Source organism: Xiphophorus maculatus, chromosome 8 (assembly GCF_002775205.1).
Source record: "Xiphophorus maculatus strain JP 163 A chromosome 8, X_maculatus-5.0-male, whole genome shotgun sequence".
NCBI lineage: Eukaryota > Metazoa > Chordata > Actinopteri > Cyprinodontiformes > Poeciliidae > Xiphophorus > Xiphophorus maculatus.
The window spans coordinates 7565701-7589974 of record NC_036450.1 but is presented as its reverse complement, the minus strand read 5'-3'; the positions used below and the strand labels follow the sequence as shown (position 1 = coordinate 7589974).

General features: G+C 38.6%; 2 protein-coding genes across 5 annotated transcripts in view; one reads left to right on the top strand and one right to left on the bottom strand.

Moving 5' to 3' along the window:
* Positions 1 to 17366, top strand: part of rxra (retinoid X receptor alpha) — a 122173-nt gene extending 104807 nt beyond the window's left edge. For all 4 annotated transcript variants that reach the window (XM_023338032.1, XM_023338031.1, XM_005799674.2 and 1 more), the window contains exons 7-11: positions 1907 to 2036; positions 3824 to 3956; positions 7792 to 7883; positions 10082 to 10187; positions 11205 to 17366. In XM_023338032.1, coding sequence (XP_023193800.1) covers positions 1907 to 2036; positions 3824 to 3956; positions 7792 to 7883; positions 10082 to 10187; positions 11205 to 11352 — 609 coding nt within the window. In that variant the 3' untranslated portion in view covers positions 11353 to 17366. The remainder of the gene's footprint in view (positions 1 to 1906; positions 2037 to 3823; positions 3957 to 7791; positions 7884 to 10081; positions 10188 to 11204) is intronic.
* Positions 17004 to 23563, bottom strand: wdr5 (WD repeat domain 5). The gene is made up of 14 exons (XM_005799676.3): positions 23369 to 23563; positions 21243 to 21352; positions 21029 to 21137; positions 19921 to 19994; positions 19753 to 19842; positions 19571 to 19660; positions 19320 to 19403; positions 19191 to 19246; positions 19059 to 19105; positions 18470 to 18545; positions 18284 to 18317; positions 18013 to 18087; positions 17825 to 17912; positions 17004 to 17565 (listed from the first exon to the last, which is right to left on the bottom strand). Exons 2-14 carry the CDS (start codon positions 21318 to 21320, stop codon positions 17465 to 17467), a joined length of 1002 nt encoding a protein of 333 aa, XP_005799733.1. The 5' UTR covers positions 21321 to 21352; positions 23369 to 23563; the 3' UTR covers positions 17004 to 17464.
* Between the last annotated feature and the right edge of the window lie 711 nt (positions 23564 to 24274).

The following is a 24274-nucleotide window of genomic DNA, read 5'->3' as shown; positions in this document are numbered from 1 at the left end:
TGGACCGTGATATTGTACCTCTGAATCTAAAGCACAGGAACACCGTATGAGAAGCTGTGTTTGATGTTGGTTTGGTGCAAACAAGAACGATTTTCTTTTTGTCTTCTTCAAAAAGAAATGTTTCCATGACCTTAGGTAGCTGAAATGTTCTCTAAGAGTTCTAGGATGCTGAGTACTTTCTGGTTAAAAAAGTTTCCAAGTGTCATTGAAAATAAAATGTGATAAAAATGGCAGTATGGGGTTATATTTAATCATTAAGGGCATGAATTATATTTTGAAACCAGTAGTGGGAGCACACATTTTGAATTTACTGCAGATTTTCTTTAAGCAAAATAAGCTCAAAATACTTCCATCCGCTACCAACACCTGTTATTATTTTGTAAATAATGACACTTTAATGCAAAGTTGGCAGTTTTAATGGACTTTCAATGCAACTTTTAGAGCAACTTTGCATTAAAAGTATCATTATTTGCCGAATGACACTTCATAACAACAGTCATTGACATTCATAAAGACTCCTTCATGTTTATGACAGTGTCATGTCAGTCTTATGCACACCTCGTCAAATAAAGTATTATTGGCAATTCTGTCAGACATGTTTATAACACCTGTGTATGTTTGGGTTCATTGGCCTGTTGGATCTACCAGTGTTTGAGTTTCAAACATTTAGTTACTGACTTGAGGTGAAGTTAGAAATTTCCTTTCATTTGAGGTGGGTAGTTTAGGTCTCCTTGACAAAATGCTGACATGTACAGCTGTTTAATTCTGAAGTTTTTTTTACTTGTAGGAAAATTGATCTTGTGTTTAAAACTTATGAAAGTTTAATGCTCTATAATTTCTATACTTAGGATGCCATTGACATGACCTTTATTCATATTGTTAGTGAATGTAAATTACTAACATGAACTCATTGTAGACCTAAATAAAAGGAGGACCAAATTTTTAGACATAATTAGAAAATTCTGTGCACTGCGACATTTGATTAAGCAACATTACTGCAAATGTTACGTTTTGGGACTGAAAGAGATGACAGGCTTTAAAACCCATTTTCTAAGAGCTGTAAGATCTTTCTGTTTTACTGCTTTTATGATCACATCTCCTCAAGGCCTGTGGAGTCCCATAAAGTCAAATCAGTAAATTATTCTGGCTTTTATTCTGGTTCATCTGCACTATTTATCAGAAAGAGAAACTAATCAGTGTTCTTGTTCTTGGCACCGTAAGCTCAATCCAGTAACAGACAACACAATCCTGGGAGCTTAGTTTTATCATTTAACACACATTAATGATTACACTCTAGTTAATCTTCTGAGCTCCTAAATCACTGGAAAAACTAAAATAGGCACCGTTCCTGAATTTATTTGTTTTTTTTATATGGGGTAAAACAAGAGATCTTGGAAACCTCTTTTAGCTGAATAACTAGGGGTAGATATGTATGAGTTATGCACATAATTTAGGTTGCACATTTTACAGTCCCCTTCTGGTTGGCAATAAAGCTCCCTCTGAGTTGTTTAGTAGTAAAGTGTCAGTTGAGCCTCTCGAAGGCCCTCTTGAGCTCTTCTACTTCTCCAATAGTGTTTCAGCTAAAAGCTCCCCAAAGATGGAGCTCGCTCAGCAAAGCTTGTTTTTTCACCAGCAGCTCTCTGCAGGTATTTCCTCCACAAGCTGGGACAGAATCACTGTTTGTTTTGTCTTCCTGCTTGCCTTCCTTTTGACAGGCTATCACTCCCAGCGTAGCACTCATGTTGCCGTCATTATGTGTGTGAAGGCACGGTGATTTGTAGCTCACAGGTATCCCGAGATCAGGCTCTGGGCCAAAACACACTAAAGTAACAAAAACACACACACACAAAATGACACCTATTCATTGTGCTTGTGCTTCTTCTCGTGTGTGTGTGCTTTCCTGCAGCCCAACGACCCAGTGACAAATATCTGTCAGGCAGCAGACAAACAGCTTTTTACTCTGGTGGAGTGGGCCAAGAGGATTCCCCACTTCTCGGAGCTGCCGCTGGACGACCAGGTCATCCTGCTACGAGCAGGTATGTTAGCACGAGTTCAGGAGTTCAAAAAAAAAAATATGACAGACTGTGGTGAATTGTATTTCCTTTAAATATTACTATTTTTGCCAACAATAGCTGTAATATTTAGATGGACCTCCCTGGTTTATTGTGCAATATTGCAGTAGGGGTGTTGCCTATCTCCAGGGTCATTGGGCAAGAGGCCAATTTGACAGTCGATCTTACACACAGAATGACCAACATGATGATGAAATATACAGCTAAATCAATGTGGGACGTTGCTCAGACTCTAACGAAAAAATGGTGGCAATTTGCTTACACAATGATCTTTGATAGATGTGGAATGTGCATCGAGCAGCACAAAATAATTCCAATCTGCATTAAGCAGACGCTGATTCAGGGAAATTCACAACTGACAGGAGGTGTGGGGTGATCTTTACTGATCTGTGAACGGTATGTGTATGCATTATCTTTTAAGAGCTATTTGGTCCTAATATTATTAAATCAGAAGCTGTTCCCACATTCTCAGCAAACTAGAACTTCACTGTGAGTTGGACTCTGTCCAAACTCTCAGTTCTCGTCTATCTTGTTGTGATGTTCAGAGACAGAATCTCATGGCATATTCTTGGAGAGGAGCGTCTCTGGTTCAGGAACCTTGGACTTACTTGTCGCACATGACGGGGTACAGTTTGTATCTTCAAGTTGTAGTCTTCATCAATCACTGGAGCCCATTACAACCAAGTACAAAGGGTCCAAGATTAGATTCAAGTGTGAGATTATGGTTCTCAACTGGAAAATTTTGAAATGCTCTGTTTGGCTTGGAGTTTGTTTATTTTTTGGGTTGAAAGTTATTATTATTCTGTTGGTGTGATTTTAAGAAAACCTAAGAAATAGATACAGAAGACAATAGCTCTAACTCAGTGCATCCCTATTCAAGCGGGCTAAAAGCTGTTTCTACCAACCCAGATTGTGTGACCTAAATCAAGAGACAGGCCTCCAGTTGCCATTTGCATCTTGTGGAAAATGACATAAGCTAGCTGCTAAGTATTAGTGATGCAGCTACGTGGAGTACAGAGTGAATCATCTGTCACTTCAGCTACATTCGCCAACGTCACAAGTAGGATGGCAACACATTGCCTTCATTCTTTGCCTGTCACTCCAAATTACACCATTATGTTATCTCTCCATCCATAAGAAAACGAACGGGCGGGAAAAAAAAATCCCCTCCTCCCATGTTTGCTCCTCAAGCCTTCGCACATATAACGATGCAGAGACTTCACCAAACTGGAGTGAGATATTATTCTGCAGAGCTCGTCTCTTCTCGTCTCCCAGGTTTTCTATAAATAACCACTTTAGTTCTGCTGTATCACAGATAAAAGCATCACGGCTCCTCTCATGGCCAAACTCAACTGTAGGGAGAAGAGGCGAGTTGTTGCCAGGCAGAACAGTTAAAGGAACCCTGTCGCTCATCCGCCGGCGTCTTTCGTCTGTGCCGCTCCCCCGTGTCAGACCCCCTGCCTTGGCACGTCAAGCTTGTTGTCTTTATTGTGATGGCAGGCGCAGTTCATCCCTTTTACACGCTTGTCTCCTTAGAAAGCATGATTCCAATGTCTCAGTGATAACCTGATGCTTGTGCTTGAGGGAGCTGCAGGGTTTTTGCGGCTCGGCTTTAATTGATTCATTGGAATTCTGCCTTTGTTGTCGTTTTAATTTTGCTTGAACGCTGTGTGAACTTTTGTACTTGGATTTACCTTTTCCTTTGTATTTTTTTAAACTATCCTTTGCCTTGATCCCTCTCCTCATCTCAGGTTGGAATGAACTCCTCATTGCGTCATTTTCGCACCGTTCCATCGCAGTAAAGGACGGGATTTTGTTGGCGACGGGGCTGCACGTGCATCGCAACAGCGCCCATAGTGCCGGAGTGGGAGCCATCTTTGACAGGTCAATGTTACTATTTTTCATTTCCTACAAAGTCTGTTAGTTGGACTTACTTTTTTGGTTTATAAATCTAGAGAAATTGCATAATGGGTCAACCAAGACACATTATGCACAAAGCGATATTGTCTAAAATTAGTGAAATCCAAAATCTTAGCATTTCAGAAATTAAAAGATATTTTTAATATAATAATATATGGTTCAAAGTCATCTTTCTGATGGAAGCAAAGCTTGCAATTCATTTGCACACAGAGCCTGGGGGGAAAGAGGAGAGGATAGCTTGAGGTCCAATCAGAAGTTTCCACAGGCAGGATCATCAAAAGTATCTTCAAATGCTTAAAATGTGTCGCTCTGTGTGAATAATCTTTAAAAAAAAAAGTGTCTCACTTTTTGAAATGAATTACTAGTATAAATTAACTTTTCAATGAGATTTAAATTTTTGAGATGCATCTTTGTGATGACTAAAGTTTGTTGGTTCCAAGAATTCTTTTGACTGAGTCGACAAAGTTCATTTTTTTCACTTTCTGTACAGCTAACTAGCTTTTAAAACCAAGTGAAGTTTTCAGCCTTTTATAAGTACATTTGAGTAAAGTAATTTCATCTTTTTGACAGCATATGACATTTCTGGTTCTTCAATGAAAACATTACATTGACTGCAAACCACAGGGTTGCTTCGCTGAGGGTGAAGCAGCACAGAAATTATTGATTAACTCCACTGTATTAAATATTTACACCTGGGTGCATCAGGGCTCTCAGAGAGAACCCTGAGCTGCTTCAGAAAATGTCAAAAAATCCATGCAAAGTTCAGTCACAGCCAAGTTTGGAGCATAGCAGGAACCACCCTGGTGGTTGTTATTGACATTGCGTGGCAGAGAACTGACTGGCTGTCTTGAGATATCGCATGAGACCATGGCATGTGTTCTGCTGCATCACAACTTGAGCAGAAGTAATAGAAGTGGAAAAGTTTCAAATATATACATTCCTGACTGCAGAATCAACATCCATAGCTGTCTTATCCAAACAGGGAAGGAAGAATTATCTCGAATAAAACACATTCCTTAAACAGATAACCAACTCTTTGAATAGTAGTCAATAAGTGGAAATGAAAACTGATTCAGGAAGACAACAAATCCAGCCACGATGCAACTGCCAACTAAAACTCTTCCTCAACAACACATGGTCACATGATCGAGCAAAAGAGAGCTCCAGAAAAATAAAAACCTAGCCCAAGTGAAGATCTTTAACCACATGATTTGTAGGTCGATGTAATACAAGAGTTAACGTTTTAAAATGAGAACGCAACTGAGCTTTTAGAACACCTTCTAAATATCATTGAGTGACACAGCAAAAGAAACAAAAACATTCCAGGCTGTTGACAGACATCATTCACGCAGTTTAAGTTATTTCAAACATTTCTGCCAAGAAGAATTTAGAGAAGTGTACAAAGGAGAGCCAGGCTAAGCATGTAAGATCATCGCTAAGATGACTAGAGCTTTCAGTCGGCATCAAAAACTGCCGACTGCAGTGGAGTAAAAGTGAGATGTTTAGATAAAACATATCTTTTTGTGCAAAGTACAGTTTTGTTCAGAACTGTGTGCACAATTTAAAGTTTGTCCCATTCTCATGAGTGACTAAATAAAGCTTGTGTGCTTTACGTTTTTATAAGTTTCTTTTTCTGCAGTTTTGGTTTTAGTTTATCCCTGTTGTATCAAGGTTTGCCTTCAACTTGAAACCACTGTTGATTCCTACTGCTGTTCTTTTTAATGAGGTACTCATGTGTTAGATTTTTAGGGGTGGAGTCTTGTTGATGGATGATTTAATTCAGATGGAGCACATCTGTTGGTGGACTCTTGTTGTCTTTAAAAGGGCTGGTGGTTCATTTCATTCTGTTTGACTCCCTGAGGGAATCTTGTATTCCAAAACATGTCAGAAATTACTAGTTTTTATAACTAAACCATGGAAACCCAAGTAACCCAGAAACCACTTCAACACATATATCATTTTTCGAATTTACAAATAATTGATAGATTTTGGGCCTTTTTAACACATTTTTGATTCACCAGCACATAGAAAATGTAGGCTCATGTCTAAACTCCACAGTATTACTAAAACTCCTACAACAGATTTAGATGATGACTTTAATATCTTGGAGAAATTTTGGTCTACTTTTTGGAAAAGCCACTCTACTGAGTCAGTGCTCCTCCGTCTCTAATCTATGTAGGGATGCAAGAAAATCTACAGCCAGAATGACCATATGGTCAGCGTTTGACTCTACAGATCATGCTATTCATCTGAATATTAAAATATTGGGTGGGCATATCTGGTTGAGCTATGGATTTCTTTTGCAAAATTCAATTTCAAATCACCACCTAGACTGATTTAAAACCTGTGGTGTTCCACAAGGTCGTGTTGTCGCCCCTAATTTACTCTGAGTTATTTGACTCACTTATTTTATTATTGATGATGAAAACATTGAGTTTTTTAGCACTTTTAAACATCACTGTGTTGCAAAACATTTAGTTGTACAGAACTGTTTAGCAAAGCGTGGTTGTTGGTTAGTTGGTGAGATCATTTAACCCACTTCATGTTGTCAGACTGGTTATATTTATCTGATTTCTTGACTCAACAGGTCTGGCTGTAATCAAACCATGTTCAACTGTCCAAAAGACTTGGTTAAGCACAGTTAATTCAGGAATTAACAAAGGGGAGATTATTATTTCTATGTAGGACAGATTGGTTTCTTTTGTGGATGTAATAAATGACTGCATTGAAAAATTCAAGTGTGGGAAAAAAGCCTGATGGTTCCTGGGTTTTTCTTGAACATCCTAAACGATTTTATGTCACTTGATGGTAGCCGTTTGGATCAGACAGTTGAAACTTGGACGCGGTCGGGTTCTGCAAAAAGACAATGCTTTGCTGCAGAAAGGCGGCGTTTAATCTGCTGAGTTGTTCAGACGTTTAGTTTTTTTTTTTTATCGATCCATATCAGCATTAGGGATTATTTATCAGGAAAATGAGCAGTGAGCTGGAGCCAGCAGAGGACAGACAGCTGCTGTCAACAGGCCAGCTGTTGAGCCACAGGACATTTTCCATCTCTGCATTAACTGTGGCAAGTATTAAGATCCAGAGCACAGATTATGCTTCCTTATCAACTCCTTTCTCTCTCTTTGCCCATACAAATGAAGAGACTGATTAACTTACACACTTTAGTCTCTTTTTTTTTTTCTCTCTTTTGGCTCTGTCGTTCCTCCTCGGAGCAAATTAAATTAGCAGTGAGTCACAATTGACTTAACAATCCTGAGGGCCTGAAAGAAAAGGAGAAAATAAGAGCAGGCGGCACGGCGAGGGTGTGACCCAGTCAGAGAGGGGTGAGGAGTTCGGGCAAACCTACAGTACCCTGTGATGTCACACACAGACAGTGGGTGTGCTGGTGTTGGATTACAGCTTGTGTTTACTCTGCGGCTCTTTCTGCATGAAAACCACAAACTAAATATAATTGCTCTGTAGGGTTGTAAACTTTTCCACTCATCTAACGGTGCCTCGCAGCGTGTTCGTGTGCGTTTATTTTTAAACAGATGTGAGCTGGTTAGCGGTTGAAAACATATTTTTAATATACCAGTCTGGATAATTAACATGAAGTTAGCAGCAAAAAAAAATGTACCAATTACAGTCAAGTGGTTTTCTGTGATGTGAACTTTTCTGGTTCTTGTTTGGTTGTTTGACATAAAACAGTAGCCAAGAAAAAAAAACTGAACTGGAGTTCTGGTCTTTGAAAAACCACAGATCTGCCTTTATTTTATATATATATTCTCATCTTGCTCCTGTCTTTTCTTGTGTTCAGGGTGCTCACAGAGCTGGTGTCAAAGATGAGAGACATGCAGATGGATAAGACTGAGCTGGGCTGCCTCCGAGCCATCGTCCTTTTCAACCCAGGTGACAATCATAAGCAAGCTTTCACTTTCAGCAGGAGCTTTGAAAAAGGTCTGCAAAGTGAGGGTTATAAAGGAGGAGCATAAAAAACCCAGTTATGCTTCTAAAGAGGGTAATAACAGGGCGCAGGAGCCCTGTATTTATTCATATATTGAGTGCTGTCCAAAAGTCTTGAGTCTGCCATTATTTCTTTGTATTTTGCTTCCAAAAGCCAGACTGTTTTTATGATATTTGAACATGCTCTTGAATTGTTCTACCAACTTTGTGAAGGTTTATCGAAGCACTTTTTTAAAAAAAAATTTCAGTTCAGACTGTGTACCTTCAAAAGAACATCTCTTTCTTATTTCCCAGAAAGTACACCGCTCGTTTTCCGTGCAAGCAAACATTATTTTCATTTCATCCTCCACTTGTCAAGTTTTCTATAAACTTTTAGAACACAGTGGTGCTCCAAAGAGTTCTTCAGGAGTTACTTTGATGGATAAAGATAAATAGTATTCTCGGCTAGGACAGCCTAGAGATAAGATTTCTGATTTTTTTTTTTTCCAAGTCCTCCTGTATGCAGACACAACACCAGTTCATCTCTAGAGCTTGTGTCATTTCTTATGGATGAATGTATAGGTTTGGAGGTTAGAGTTTATTTCTAGTTACCTATAAATACTGAAAGAAGTAAATCCTCCATAAAGAAAACTGCAAAAATATATGGATCTATATATTCTGTTCATCCATTCATCCAAATATTATGTTGTTTAACAATTTTAGACCCTAGATATCTTTTTTCTTCATTTTGACCCATATGGGAGCTCCTATATTGTTTACTTTTGTATTTTCCTGTAAAGTTTGTGTCAAAGAGGGGAAAAAACCTCCTGATTTGAGGTTCAGCCTATTACAGAGGCATGTGTCACAAAACCTTATCAAGCCAAATGTTATCCATGTTTACCAAAGCTTCCTGTTAATGTGAGTCAGGGTGTTAAATGGCTCAGTACTGGAGCCTCCCTGGTCCCTCCAGGGGCCACGGTGGATCTGCTAACCCCAGACGCGCTGATCCCCTTATGCTCAACATTTTGTTCCAGCCACATCCAGGTTCACTGGCCTCGGTTTGCTTTGCTGCCTGATTCCTGTTAATTAGCGGTTTGCGAGATTCGGACTATCTGAGGGCGCAAAGGGTTGTGGGCGTAGAGGGGGGATGACGCTAAAAGGGGCCCTCAGTCATTCCTTTCCCACACCATGCGAACTAGTCCAGCCATTATTAAAAGTACAGTCCTTTGTCGAGCAGAAATGTTCCATCAATGACGTGTTTGTTTCCCAGTGTCTTTCTGTTGAGCCTAAATTAGCGCAGCCTTAATTGGACTAACCCGGACCGGGCCGAGCGGGTTTGGATTGAGCTCAGAGGGTTAAAGCTTAATGTGGAAGTCACATCCTAACTATCCAGGAAAATTACAGTGCTTTGTAAAAGTAAATAAATACAACCCAGTTATTATTAGCTTAATTAGCTAAACGTTGTTTGTCACTGCATCATTACAAAACGTGTTGACACGACTCATTGTCCTTTTCTATGTTATTTTAGTTTTGAGGCTCTTTTGAAGCCTGCATTGCAATTTCATTTTAAAATGTTAAAAATTGAACCACTTATTTTAGTAATAATATTTTTGGTCACAAGGCTTTAATGTTCGAGAGCCAAACGTTCCTCTATCCAATAATAGTTTAAATAAAGACATAAATAAAAATTGTATTTATTTGTTTAATACGTAAACTTAAAATATGCAATAAATTGTTAAATGAAAAGATTCACCATTAAATTTTATTAGTATTTGTTTGATATCATGAAATAATATCCAACTACACACTATTATTTGATTGGTCAAACAGCAGACCAATATTCTTGTCTATATAATAAATATTATTTACCACTTAGTACAATAAACACGGGACTACAATATTATTGAGACAATTTTGAGTTTTATCATAAAATTAACCCAAAATGTAATTGAACTATATTTGTTTGTATATATATATATATGTGTAAACCTAAAGGATTTCCATGTATTTTCAATTTTTTTTTTTTTTTTTTTACATAAATATTTATTTAATCAACTGCCACTTTTGGCACGACCTTCAGAAGAACGTAAGAAAATGAGGAAAGGACGTTTTGACTGTAGTGAGGTCTGATCTAACCCAGGTTATTTCTTCTTGTGTGTTTGCAGACTCTAAAGGTTTGTCCAACCCAGGTGAGGTGGAAGCTCTGAGAGAGAAAGTCTACGCGTCTTTAGAGGCTTACTGCAAACAGAAATACCCAGAGCAGCCAGGCAGGTGAGATTAAAAAGCAGTGAAAGAATCACATAAACAATATCATATGTTCTATGTTATGTAGATGACATCTTCCTTTCATAAAGTCTTTATGTGTGGTTCTTTACTAGTTTTCTATGTTATTAGTTCACTTTTTAACACCCACAAACAGGTAAACCTAATTTTTAGAATTTATATGTAGATTGTAGATTTATAAAACATGTGCACAAATATAATTAAAACACTTTTAAATTAATTATTTATATTAAAATGCTGGCAATTTCTTATCTACTTTTGTACAAATTATTTAGGCTTAGGGATCCCAACAAGACACCACCAAGTCCAAGAATGTCATATTGTTAATAATTTTTCTTTGCTCTACAATGTAATATTCAGAAAATAAAATGCTTTACATAATTTGCTTTAACATTTCTCTTTCTGTGCCCATTAAAAAATTAAACTGGTGTTTTAGTTTAGAGGTCGAATCTAAATCAGACATGTAAGAAAGACTTCCAGCTGCATCTAGAGTTAAGACAATGCAAGTTATTTTTTTATTTCAGGTTAATAAATCTGGATATCCTCAGAAAACTATTTAAGATGTAAAACAATGGTAATGTATGTGGAGAAAACGGCACAGGACCTAAAATGGAGCCCTGTGGAACTAAAGCAAGACATTCTGCCTGTGATAAAATATTAGAAAAATATGTTGGAAACAAAACAATATCTTTCATTTTTCTCCCTCACCTGGACTCACTCCATCCCTGCAGTACTAAACCTCAAGAGCCATGTGTGTAAGCACACCTAGGCATAACATTTACTTTTGATAGTTTCAGAATAAAATGCTCTCCATGTTTAATTACTAAAATAGAAAAGCAAAATGGAGGTGCATGTAATGTGCGCCGTAGCCGACAACCAGCTGCTGATCTCAGTCAAAAAGAAAGAAATATGTAAGGTCTTGTGTAAAAAAAAAAGTGCAGCCTAATTTCACCATTTATTCAAACCATTAACATGTATATATTTTTTTGTACGATTTCTGAACAGGTTCGCTAAGCTGTTGCTACGGTTACCAGCGCTGCGCTCCATCGGGCTCAAGTGTTTGGAGCACCTTTTCTTCTTCAAGCTGATTGGCGACACACCTATTGACACCTTCCTCATGGAGATGCTAGAAGCTCCTCATCAAATGACATAATAGGAGTGACCCCTCATGACCCCCCGGACCCTCCTCCCACACTTAAACTCCCAACATGCATCACCCCAGCTGCCTTGGATCCAGAACATCTACAAAAGGGCAGACTTAAAGAATAAACAACAAAAATGAACATCTCCCTTCTTGCTTTTGTCCCTCATCCATCTTCTCTGTTCACCATCTCTCTGAAGTGTTTCAAAATGAGGAATCCATCATGAATATGGGTCTCTTTTATACCTTGTAAAATTTATAAATAAGAAAAAATATCTATATATATATATATATAAAACACCATCAACGTAAGTGACGGGACAGGACTGAAACGAGGACATAAACATACTGAGCCATGGTTTTCGTCTTTGCTTGTCGGATCCCCCTGACGAGGAAACAGCAGAGACGATCAGGTTTTCAACACCCACAGTGCTCAGCAAAACAGCGACGATGTCACAGGCATTGTGATCGGGACAATCGCACATTCTGTGGAACCTCTGGGATGTTTAATCTGGGATCTGAGCCTGCTTTTGCTTTTTAGGACTGGACAGCTTGGGGGGAAAACAACAACAACACATCAACGCAAAGGAACTTGTCTCTTCAATCTGACTGAACATGTCAGCTCTTGCACCAGGTGTTTATTTTTTGGAAGAGTGAGCTTGCCAGCGTAGAACTCAGAAGTGGCTTAACAAGAGGGCAAGTTCTCACAAACCTCAGGTCTCTGGCCAATTCCAACAGACCCAACCATGTCTTACTGTACCAGCACTGAGCGGCGTTAGGGAAGGATGTCTTAGCAGTCCACAAATCAACCCTCAAGTACTCAGAATGACTTGGAAAATCTTGTTTAGTACAATCTCTGTAACTCTCTGTGCCCGTAAACTGATGTAAATTAGCTTTATGAGACTTGAGCGTCATTGGATGCTCCAGGAGGCCTCCAGCAGGTGCAGGGACAACATGTCAACTTTTTTCAGACTTAATTTTTTTTTTTTTTTTTTTTTTTGCCTCAACACACAGTCCCACACGAGAGGAAATGTCATCATTCTGTCAGACTCTGAGCTCCTCATAGTCCTCTCTCTGCCTCACATTTCATGCTAACTTCTGCCAGGCAGACACACCTCCACGCTCAGAAATCCCTCTGCTCGTTGCAGTAGGCATCACTTCTTTCTTTCCAACACCTCATATCTACCTGTACTGAAAGCTACAACAGTATTGACCTTATTTTCAGAAATGCACAAATACCTCTGTTTCCATTCACTCATGTAGGATTTAGAGAATATGGGAGGAGAGCTAGTTTGTCGTGGCAGAGCCATTGTTTGTTTGTTTGTTACTTGGCACTTAACCTCATGACAGTGTAATTGGGTTTCTAGATGGAGAGTGGATGTTGATGTGATCGACCTCTGCGGTGGAGTTTGACACTCTCCCGTTCAAGAACGCCTCAGTACTTTTCCTCCTGAAAAGAACACACACACATTCACTCTGTGCACTTCTCTGGACAACCAAGTGACATTTAAGTTGAACTGAAATGTTAAAGGTCTTTATGTGTAAACGTGTTTTGTGTCCGCATTCTTTTATTGTTTTTTGCCCTTTCCTGCTTTTCTCTAAATGCTGAAGCTGCTGCAAAACTATGCATAGTGTTCATTTCCAAAGACTGTCTGCAGAGCGTCTTAACGAGAGTAAATGTTTGGGAGGTGGAGGTCTCCATTATTCAGAAATAGATACTCACTTTAATCTGGTTTAATCACCTTCAGATAAACTAAGTTGGTAGCGGAAACCATTAGCTGAAAAGATTAGCTTTAGCCATTAGCGGCTCAGCATATTAGTTGAAATCATCTAATGGTGCGTTCCATTTGTGCTTGGAAGTCAAATTTTCCAAATTCCAAGTTGGAGGAAATTAGCTAAACATTTATTTTTTCACTTAAAAAATAATTTGGCATCACTTATAACAATGTACAATGTTTGGCTTCACTGCTTGAATGCCTGACACAGGAATGAATTATTTGGGGGTTTTATTGCTACTTGTAGCTAGGTTGGTCTTGTATGGGGAAAAAAATCCCACTGGTTTCTAACTTGCTACTACAGCAGTTAAGTTAGAAATTATGTCATAATTATTTGTGCCTAATAAGTTCTGGATTCTATGAAAAATGGAGCAAAGCATAAATCGACTGGCTAAACTAGGAATTACAAACAGTTTGCCTTAAATGTTAGCTAATGGGACACTTTGGTTCTACTTGAAATGTAGAATTTCTGAGTTTTTTTGCCGGAAAAGCTCAGGATTATACCCCGGAAACTGAGGTTTATTACTAATCCCAACCTAAAAATTCAATACGGTTGTCGTTTATGTAAAGAGAAGCCTGTCCTGTTTTTACTCTGAATTCAAAGTTTCCACATTTGAAGTTGAAAAGCTTTAAGAGTCAGTTGGGTAGATAGGGCTGATCTAATTCTTATATCCATGAAAATTTCTCCTTTCAAGGTGAATGGAATGCACCATAGAAATTCTTGCAAACTAAAAAGCACCAAACATATTCACATGACTCCTGATTGTCTGGAAACGGTAAATGAGAACAAACCTAAGCATTGACTGTTTTTATCAACCGTTGGACTGAGACTTCAAAAGCAACACGAGCAAACAAATCTTGGGTTCTTGACAGCAATCACGTTTCACCTCATGGATGCTATTTCTAGCATTTTGCAACGCACAAAATAATAGAAATTGTCATTTTATAGCAGAATAAAATTTTAACTAAATCTATTTCAAAACTTCCAAACAGTTCTAACGATAGTATGTTAACTAATTGATGTCTTCATGGAACCTAAATTAAATTTTAGTTTGTTAAAAATCAAATAGCTTCTAAGTTTGGACCCCCCCCCCACTGGATAAGGGCCCCATATACATTTTTGCATCTCCTCTGCTGGTATTAAGTGGACTTTGGTTTTGGGGACTATAGCTGGGCACCATATATGACTCACAGCTGGCTCTGACATGAATTCTTAGAAAATCGGTCTGAATTGATTATCACATCTTGTCCCTACATAAAGCCTATGGAGGCATTTGACATGGGGTTGTTATGTAACCCAGTGACAATCCGATTTGGGGCCCATTTTCCAGCTCATTACTTACCCATGTGGGCCCCATATATAGAAGCTGGCTGGAACAGCTCGCCAATATTCCCTGTTCCCTCTTTACTGCCCAGAACGTATAATGTGAAAAGTAAAATATAGAAGAAATGAGTACAAAAGAAAAGAAAAAAAACAGAACTCTATGAGCTGAAGGCTGTCGGATATTGACCGCTTTCATTGCTCCCTTTCTCTTATGTTTTACTAGCTTTCCTTCTCATATAATTACATATTTAAGCACTATGAAATTTCCATACTTTTCCAGTAGCCCCACAGAGACTCCACAGAGAATTTATACATAAATCACCAACGGTAGAATGTGCTTAAATCAGTTTGGGGTTTGTTTTTTTTTTTGTTTGCTTTTTTCCTCGCTATTTCGGGTTGGATGTTGCTCCATCTTGTGAAATTGTTTCCAGTTATTCCTTCTGTTGAAAAGCCAGCTCGGAAATGTCAGATGTGATAGAAATGAAATGTGCTGGATGGATTTACCTCGAGTCGAAGTAAAAAAAAAGTGTGGTGATTTGTGTGCCGTGCGCTCCCTCTGGTGGATGAGAAGCAGCGCTGCAGCGTTACTTGAAATTGTTTTCTAGAAGTATTTAAGTGGACAAACAGAAGGCACTTTGTCACAGCTTTCTAATTGTCACAGATGCTCTGCGCCGAGCAGAAAAGTAGCAATGAGAAAGTAGCAATAACTTCAGTTTAACCCATCAGCGTGATGTTTATTGCTAAGATGAACTTAAGCACGGTGGTTTGTGTTTGTGCAACCTATCCAGGTGACAGTATTACCTGCCAGCTTGGGCTCAGTTTACAGTATTTATATTCTGGGAAAACATGTTGGTTTTCCTGATGCAGAATATGCTCTGTGTTTTGTAGATTTTTCTGATTTGAATCAAGAAAAACTCATTTCAAACTGTCAAAGATTTGTTTCCCAAATATTAAAAAAAAAATATATATATATATGAACATCCTCTTCATTACTGGCTGATTGGAAACAATCGTGCAAAAGCCATATAAAGTGTGTGACGTGCAAAAAGTTCACGTCCCCTGCAGGAAATTGATAGATGTGGGAAAAGATGAGGAAATAACTGTCCACATAGAATGAAAACCTAAACGGATGCTTTATAACATAAAGCTATATTTTGTTAATATGTATATTTGTATATATTTATAAATATATATCAGCAGATCTGCTCATTGAATATTCCAAAACTGAAAATAAAAAAAAAAAAAAGTCAGAATTTTCCTAAACTGTGGGAGTTTAAAGGTGTTTTTATTATCACAAATACAGGTGGGGAGGGTTGGATTGTAACTTTTATTAAAAACAAAATAAAATTTAAAAAAAACACAATAATCCACCAGCAGAAGCGCAGCAGCTCTGAACTCAAAAGAAACCAGCTTAAGCCGTTTTCTGTGACCTCAAAAAATCAGGAGAGGCAAAAATGAAAAAAAAAAAATCAATTTCAACTCTCCTAAATGTATATGTTGCTTAGCAAATGTATGTTGAAAACGTGTAATCAGGAAAAGCTGAGCTTGTGACACAATCACTGCTTTGTTTGTTGCATAAACGGTTAAATGTTCTAGTTTATAAAAAAAAAAGAAGAAAAAAAAATCACTTGGGAAAAAGATCTATTTTTGTACAAAGGTAATTTTATCCCCTGCTTATTTACTCTGTTCTTTTCCTTCTCTGTGGCTGTTTTGTGGAAAAGCTTCCTCAGCTTCAGACTGAAAGTGTAATTTTTTTGTGGGGAGTGGGAGGGAAGGATTGTCCGCTTTGGCACTTTGGTAACTGTGTCGCCTTTTATTTTGCCATTTTCAACTTGTCACTGCAAGATGGGAACATCTCTGATGGTTATATTTTTATTTTTCTGTTTTTAAGAAGACAAAAGGTTGTCTTTTGTTGGGTTTTTTTTGTCATATGTTTGTGGATTGTTCTGATGTTCTCTCATGAAAAGAAGCTAAAAGTTATTAAAAAAAACTTTAAACTGATGAAAGTGGATCTGTTATTATATGAGATGAAATGACAGCTGTAACGGGTTCTGGAGGAAAATGTCCAATGTGAAGTTTGCGTTGATTTGGAAAAGAGATATGGCTGTAAGCCTTGAGATCCATCCAACTCCACATGCACACACAGAAAACTTTACAAAGAATTAACTGATGCACATTTAGGTACCAAAACAACTTACACAACATGAAACATACAAAACTTTATTAGGCTGCAGATTATATCTGAGAGCTGCAAACAAGTATTCCACTGAAATCCAGATTAACTACAGAAATCGGATGTTGCTTGTTGTTTTCACACAGGTGTGTACTAGTAGAGCATAAGCAACCCAAAACAAAAAAAAAAATCAGTTCATATGTACAAATGGAACACAAGAATTGTGACTGGTTGCTCGTACAATTATGCTAAAATAAAATATTAAAACAAGTTTTAAAATTAACTTTCCACACCAAGTTAAACTCAGTTTCTGAGGCATTTTTTGAAAAAAACAAAAAGTGGCACAAAGATCCGACGTTTAGGGAAGATAAAAATGCAATATTGATACGGCTTTTTTTTTTTTTCTCCCCCATTTCATTAAGACTGAAGGTTAATGTAAATATCCCCTCTTCATTTAAATGGTTCTTTACAGTCACACAGGAATTCGAGGAACAACAAGCCTGGAAACAATTACATTTATTGTACAGAAGCTGTTAAAAACAGAGAGGCAGAGTCAAAAATACTGAAGCAGCTGAAGGTTTAACACGATTTACTTGCTTTCTTTAAGGAGACGAATAAACGTGACGCACTTCAGACGTGAGGAAGATCTGCACTGCGAAGCCGATGTGTGGTTGACGGGTTTGCTACTCCTTGCTGAACTTCAGGTACAGTTCTCTGCATCCATCCGGAGCTCCATTAAAAAAAAAAAAAAAAACGAAAAAGGTCCTCTTGTCTTGCAACACAATGTAGAAAAAAAAACAACATATATTTATATAGAAAGGTGAATAGGCCAAAAATATCCCAAAAACTGAATTAGCAGTCGCTTTTCCATAGCTTGATGGTTTTGTCGTTTTCTAAAGCAGCAGATGCGATGATGTTCTCTGTCGGGTGGCAGGCGGTCGAAATGACGACGTCTGAGCAGAAACGGGGGAAAAAAATATTTTTTCAAAGGTATGATGTGCAAGTAATCAATCGATACGAAGGTGGAAGCATTATGCTTTGGGGATATTTTTCCAGTTAGGATTAAAATGTTTTCCTGACTGATCAAAAGCATTAATTTTAATGACACATAAATCAAGTTTGGAATTATTAAGTCCCGTTTTTCATTTATAAAGATTTTTCTAAAGACTTCAAACTCAGCAGGGAATAAAATAGACAACTCATGTGCTGTACCTGTGTGGCCCTGCAGTTTCTGCACGATCTCCTTCGTCTGCAGGTTCCAGATGTAAACCATGTTGTCCTCAGAGCCGGACACAATCCACTGCAGGACAGCGGCCAGAGAGTCACGTTTAGCCGCACGCGGCATCGTTCAAACTCTGAGAAACACCAGCGGACTGAGACGAGACGAGACGGGGACTTACCTTCCCTCCGGTGACAGAGAAATTAGCAAAAATGCAGTACTTCTCGTTCTTATGGCCTGTGTACGTCTTCAAGCACTGAAATTATGAGAAACATTCAGAAGACGATCAGAACTGCTACTGTGAACGAAAACAGCAGGCGGCTTCACTTGTTTCAAATGATTGAAAAAGGAAGAACTAAGGCATTCTTTTAAACAGACTGGGTGGAAACACTTGACAGACTCGGGTAAAAAGAAAGAAAAAACAATCGTTTTTTAAAAAGATGTTTTCTCACCTTTCCTTTGCTGTAGTCCCACAGCTTCAGCGTGCTGCAAAGACAAACCATGAACACAAACTGTAAAACAAACTCCACAGTCCAGCTACATGTGGCGTTGTGCTGCCCTCTGCAGGTGAGCCTCACACACAACCCGAGTGAGCAGCGTCTGTAAACAACTTTGCTCTGTAAATGTGCAGCACTCACTTATCCAGAGTAGCAGCCAGGATGTACTTCCCATTGGGAGAAAACTTCACAAACGACACAGGAGGGTTGTCATCGTCTGTTAGAAGCAGGAGCAACGTTAGCAAACAAATGTGAACCTGTTAGGATTTCTGTCTGGATGATTCTCATTTCATCTCTGTGATATTTATGATTCTCATTAGGGAGCAGCTGCAGGTGGATGTGTCGGTTATTATACTGCTGACGATATTAGAAATGATTTTAAGGTCTACTGTTGAATAATTCACGTAACAGAATAATATTTTATATTGGTGCATCAGGAAATCATTGAAAAGTTCATTTCAGTAAGTAAATGTATAAATTTGTATAAAATCTATATCTATATAGATATTCTGCTTCACAATCCTCTCATGGCTTCACACTACATTTGTTGCTTGTGTACCTTTTCCCTGCCTCACATTTTCCTTCCACCTAACTTTCTAAAGTCAAAACTCATCACTAAGTGCAACAATCCCTTTTTGAATCCAGTCATCGAATCAATTGGAACAATAACTTCTTGACGACGTTAAAAGTCTATTGGTTTACATCTTTTGTTTTTAGTGGCTGATCTTACCGATGAGAGTTTTTAAACACTGCCCCGATGCCGTGTCCCAGATTCGGCTGAAATATAAACCAAACTGTTAGTTAACAAGACAAACACAAATAAAATAAAATAAAAACAGGATCTCAGAGTGGAGTGTTTTACCAGAGTCCGTCGTAGCTACTGGACACGATCAGAGATCCGTCTCTGTTGAAGTGAACCTGCAGATTTAAGCAGATTTCATGTTTTCCTGTTTCAAACAGAATAAATAAGAAAAAACAGAATCCAACTCACAGCAGAGACGGGATCGGAGTGAGCCGGCAGTGTTTTCAAACACTTCCCAGTCTTCACGTCCCATATCCTCACACTCTCATCGAACTAGACGCCAAAAAGAAAAAGGAAAAAAAACACATACACACCGGATGAGAGTTTCAGTCACAGTCACTAAAGCTTTGCTGCTAATGGGAGAGAGCTCTGGCTGCAGTCCAACATCTGCTCCGTGTTTCTGATGGAGTGTTGTTGCCAGGAGCTGTGAGCGCACTCACCGATCCCGACACGATGAGGTTGGACTGCGGGTTGAAGTTGCAGCAGAACACGTAGTTGCTGTGGCCCTTCAGGGTTTTTAAGCACTTTCCCTGGATTGAAAAGAAAATATTCAGAGTCTCACGTCTGCTAATCCCAGCACCGCGGGTTTGACGCTTCCTCCCGCCCGTCTGAGCCGCCTTACCGAGTTGACGTCCCAGATTTTCAGGGTTTTGTCGTCGGACGCCGACACCAGCAGGTTGGAGTCCGAGGACCACGCCACGTCAGAGATGCCCTGCAGGTGTAGGACCAAACGTCACGAACGAAGCTTTGAAGACAAACCCGCTCAGACGGAAAGTCCAGTTCTACTCACCAGCTTGTGTCCAGAGATGGTTTTCTCAAACTTTCCATCGTACGCGCCCCAGATTTTTATGAGTTTATCAGCAGCTGCAGCAGACACAGAAACTCAGTCAGGACTGTTTGGAAAACAACCTTAACACTAATGTTGGCGCATCTGCTGAGAGCAGGACAATAAGGCTGTAAGTTACAGATGACCATTTTTATAACAGAGGACTGAAAATCTTTCGTCGGAAACGTTAACCTAAAAGGAACTTATCTAAATGTGTATTATGTAAGAAATTTGTGCTGCAGGTCATGGAAAAAAATAATCAACAGAAATCACTTTAATCATCTAAACCTCTGGAGACAGACGACGCAGAAATAATGATTATTATTCTAATAACTAATACTGACATTTACAACACTATTATTTTGGTTTCCAACAGCACTGACAGTGTGTATGAATTATTATTTTGTGTTTTGTAGATTCCCTCATTTATTAGGAATTCCCTCATTTATTTGAGCTTCTTTTCTACTTATTACTACCCAAATATTAGTGTGGACTAATATTACTGATATATCACAATTTAAATCACTTGTATTTCCATACAAGTCTTGCTCCAATATGAGCACTAATTCTTTAACACAACTTCAAATTAAAGTGAAAATGTCTCCATGAAGTGTTGATCAGAGGCAGTCTGATTGTGAAAGATGTCATGTTCACAAACAAACATATGAAAGTTTGTGATTTTTGTTTGAAACTTGATGTATCAGAGTTTGAGACTCTTATTTTGAAGGTTTTGCTGACTTGTACTGAATCAGTTTTCTCAGACTGCCTGTCTAGCTATTCGATATCATCGCTACAATAGCATTAAGGAAGTTTTTCATTTGTTCCCGTGGTAACATATTGGGTGGAAAAAAAAGAAACTAGGATGAAATGACAAGATCTGAAGCTCAGAGAACTTTGCAAATTATCAAAGTTTTGCTGTTAATGTCAAAAAAGTTAATGTCTGCTATGGAGCGTAGAAGCATTACGTTAAAGGGCATTTCTATACAAATTAACATTTCAATACTTTACTGGCATTAGTATCACATTGAATTCAGAGTCAGACTAGCATCACAATGATGTTTAATGGACTCACATGAGCTGGCGAGCCATTCTCCGCTCGGGCTGAACTTGACGGACGACACGGCCTTGGTGTGTCCTGCTAATGTGAATTTCAGGCTGTAGTTTGGCTTCGCAGGCGCAGACTGTGAACGAGAGCAGCAGAAAAGATCAGCGCAGCCACAGTGATCAGGCGGTCTGCAGGGAAGAGACAAACAGGAAGCGGGATTGATCGTTTTAATTCGTCAGACCTTGCTTTGGCTGGCAGACGCTGATGGAACCACTGGAGGCTTAGTGTCAGTTTCTGGTTTCTTGTCTTCTGTTGCCATGGTGAGGACACTAACATTGATTTGACGCTAACCTGAAATAGAGAACAAGCAGGTAAAGTAAATGATAATCTGAGACACACAGCACAGACTTTTATCTTTGATTTTCAGTATTTATAGACCTGATTGGACTAAACAGGCTTCAGAGGCAAACTTTCCTTAGACTCTAAGGTCCTGAACAGTAAAAATGCTGCATGTCTTAGACAATGTAATGTTCTTTAAAAATACTTAATAAAACTCAGAAGGTTAAGAAGATGTGAATAAAGTAGCAAAACTTGGAGTCCTCCTGATCTTATCATTTAGGTTCCTCTCATCCCTCTGGAAGGTCCAGATGGATGGTGGTTCCGGTTCTGCTGGGAGGTTTTTTTAACTGTTATCAGGAGGTAATTTCTCCCCACTGTCACCTGATGCTTGCTCAAGATGGGACAGCCAAGATTTGACACAATCAGTTGGACCACTTCTTGTTGAGCAGAATCTGACATTTTTTGGACCAGGAATTCAATCAACTTAAGTTGAATTCTTCACATATGTGTGACAACTGTCTGCAGATATATCAAAATTAGACATTCTTGCTTGATGATAGGTAATTTGCTCCAGCTTTTGTGATCTGGAACTACGAGGGCAGAACATTTATTAGAAAATATGACATTGCAATCCTGATGTTGAATATTGTGATGCTGCGACAGACTGGCGACCTGTCCAGGGTGAACCCTGCCTCTCGCCCAAAACGTTCACTGGAGGGAGGCACCAGCACCCCTCCCGACCACACTAGGGACAAGGGTGTCCAGAAAATGGATGGATGGAATATTGTGATGATAGCTCACATTTAACTCTCCCTGGGCTTTCTGAAATCACTAAAATCTGTGGCAAATTATGGCCATAAAGGACAGTGAAAGTCCATTTTAATGCCCAAATATGTAATTGAAAAGCAGAGTTCCAATGGACACATTCTAATGCAATGCCAATATAATATTCTACTCTATGCATACGGTGCAACTGCTGAAACATGTTTTACATACTAATATACCAAAACTTTGTAAATACATGAGCTCTAGAAATGGAAAATTACGACACTGTTTCTAATTGTTGTCACTCTACATAACAATAAACCCATTAAAATGTTTGGCTACTTGGGTTTCATTGTAAATTGGGGAGCATGTCAACTGATTTTTTTTTTTTTTTTGTCTTCAATCGGGTGCTTAATCATTTATTTTGCATCCAAAACACCGTAACTGTTTAATTTCTAGACAACAACCGTGATTGTTTATGAAGCCTTTTTAAATTAGCTTTCAAATGACATAATTTGTTCTAACATAAATATTTCATCTGAAATTGCCGACAGTCCTAAAGAAAGGGAATTAAACTACCGGCCTTCTGACAACAAACATGCAGGCTACTGATTTTAAAAAGATGTGCTCAACTAAACGGCTTGCTAGCACAACGATTAGCTACTTTTACACACTACTTCAAAGTTTTACCAGCATAGCTGCATTTCTAACCTTTAAACGTCCTTACCGTATTCAGTATATGTCATAACAAATCTAATTGGGAAGTAATGTGGCTGCTTACTGTTGCCAACTGCTTCATAAATACCTGTAGCAGCTCAACCGTTGCACCACAGTTAGCTAGCGCAGCTAGCTTCAGTTAACTAACGTTAAAATGTTAATATTTTGAGAAAGGGAAAAGGTATAAACACCTTAACAACCATCTTGTTGGGTTTAAGGTTACTTTTAAACACGAGGTGATTTATACATGTTCGCTGAAATCAAATAAAATGTGGAAAAGTAACGTTAAACAAAGAGCAAGACGGGATCGCTTAGTTGTGTTTCTGTGGTGCTCAACGCTCAAAACACAAATAGTATTCCAAAGACGGCTACATAGAATGTGAACCAAGTTTTACTAAAACAAATTAACCGACAAAAAAAAATACCAATTTTTTACAAAAAGCGAGTAGTGGCCTTTTCGTGCTGCGCTGTTGACAAGCAGCAGCCACGAAGGGGGGGCCATCTTCCATTCAAACAATGAGCTTTTGCTTTTATGCTAATACTCACGAGGATTGATGCTGCTGCACAGTCAGATATTATTTCATCGGAAAGTAAGAAAGAGGGGAGGAAAACCCGCACAGTGAAGGAAAAGGCCCTGCTGAGCGGCTAAGCCAAGCAGCTCGCTTCTTAATGTTTGCGTTGAGCTGGGAGGACCTGCGAGGAGAAGGAGAAGCGGGGAATGTGGTCTGCTAAGATTCTGCGCAAGCGCGTTACGAGGGGAAGGTACGGGAACTTACAAGGATCAAAAGTGTGCCTTAGCGCTGTTATTTTTGCTGTGTTGGTAAACTTGTGTTATTCTCCGTTATTTGGTTACTGGATAAAAATGTATTTTGAAACTATTACATAAGTGGGTTTTGGTTCAGTAATTGTGTAAAAAAAAAGGTCTCTAATACTTTAATTGTTACAGATTTATACTTAGAACTTCTTAGTTGCAAGCAGAAAAAACAAAAACGAATCCCACAGAAGTCAGAATTCCAATATTGTTAGTTAGAAGTCCCAAGTTCAATTTCATAATTTAATCTTATAAATCTATTCATTATCTTCTGTACTATCGTTCAAGCAAAAATATGTTTGTCTTGTGTTTTTTTATGTCTAATTTTGATATTTAAGTACTTAATAATATGGGTGTTTCACACTTTGATACAGTTTTGTGTCCAGTCCATCTATGATATTTGAATCTAACCAGAGACAATGTTCTGTTTATGTTGTGCCTGATCAACAAAACAAAAATTCTCCATTATGCATATGACTATAACGCAAAAAAATGTTTTAGAAGAACGTGGAGACAGATGGTCTCAGATTGTGCACAGTTTCACTGTTGCAGCACCAGCACAAGATTCCAACCCCCCCTGCCAAACACGTCCAAGATACACAAGAACAGCTAAAACTGAGAGAGAAAAAAACGGAGAGAAA

Excerpts from the sequence above, each read along its gene's own strand:
- wdr5 (XM_005799676.3), bottom strand. The coding sequence starts at position 21,320 with ATGGCAACAGAAGACAAGAAACCAGAAACTGACACTAAGCCTCCAGTG. Across the intron at positions 19,106-19,190 it reads AGTAGCTACGACGGACTCTG|CCGAATCTGGGACACGGCAT; the intron begins GTAAAACACTCC and ends TTTATATTTCAG. Across the intron at positions 18,546-19,058 it reads GTGTTTAAAAACTCTCATCG|ACGATGACAACCCTCCTGTG; the intron begins GTAAGATCAGCC and ends TGCTTCTAACAG.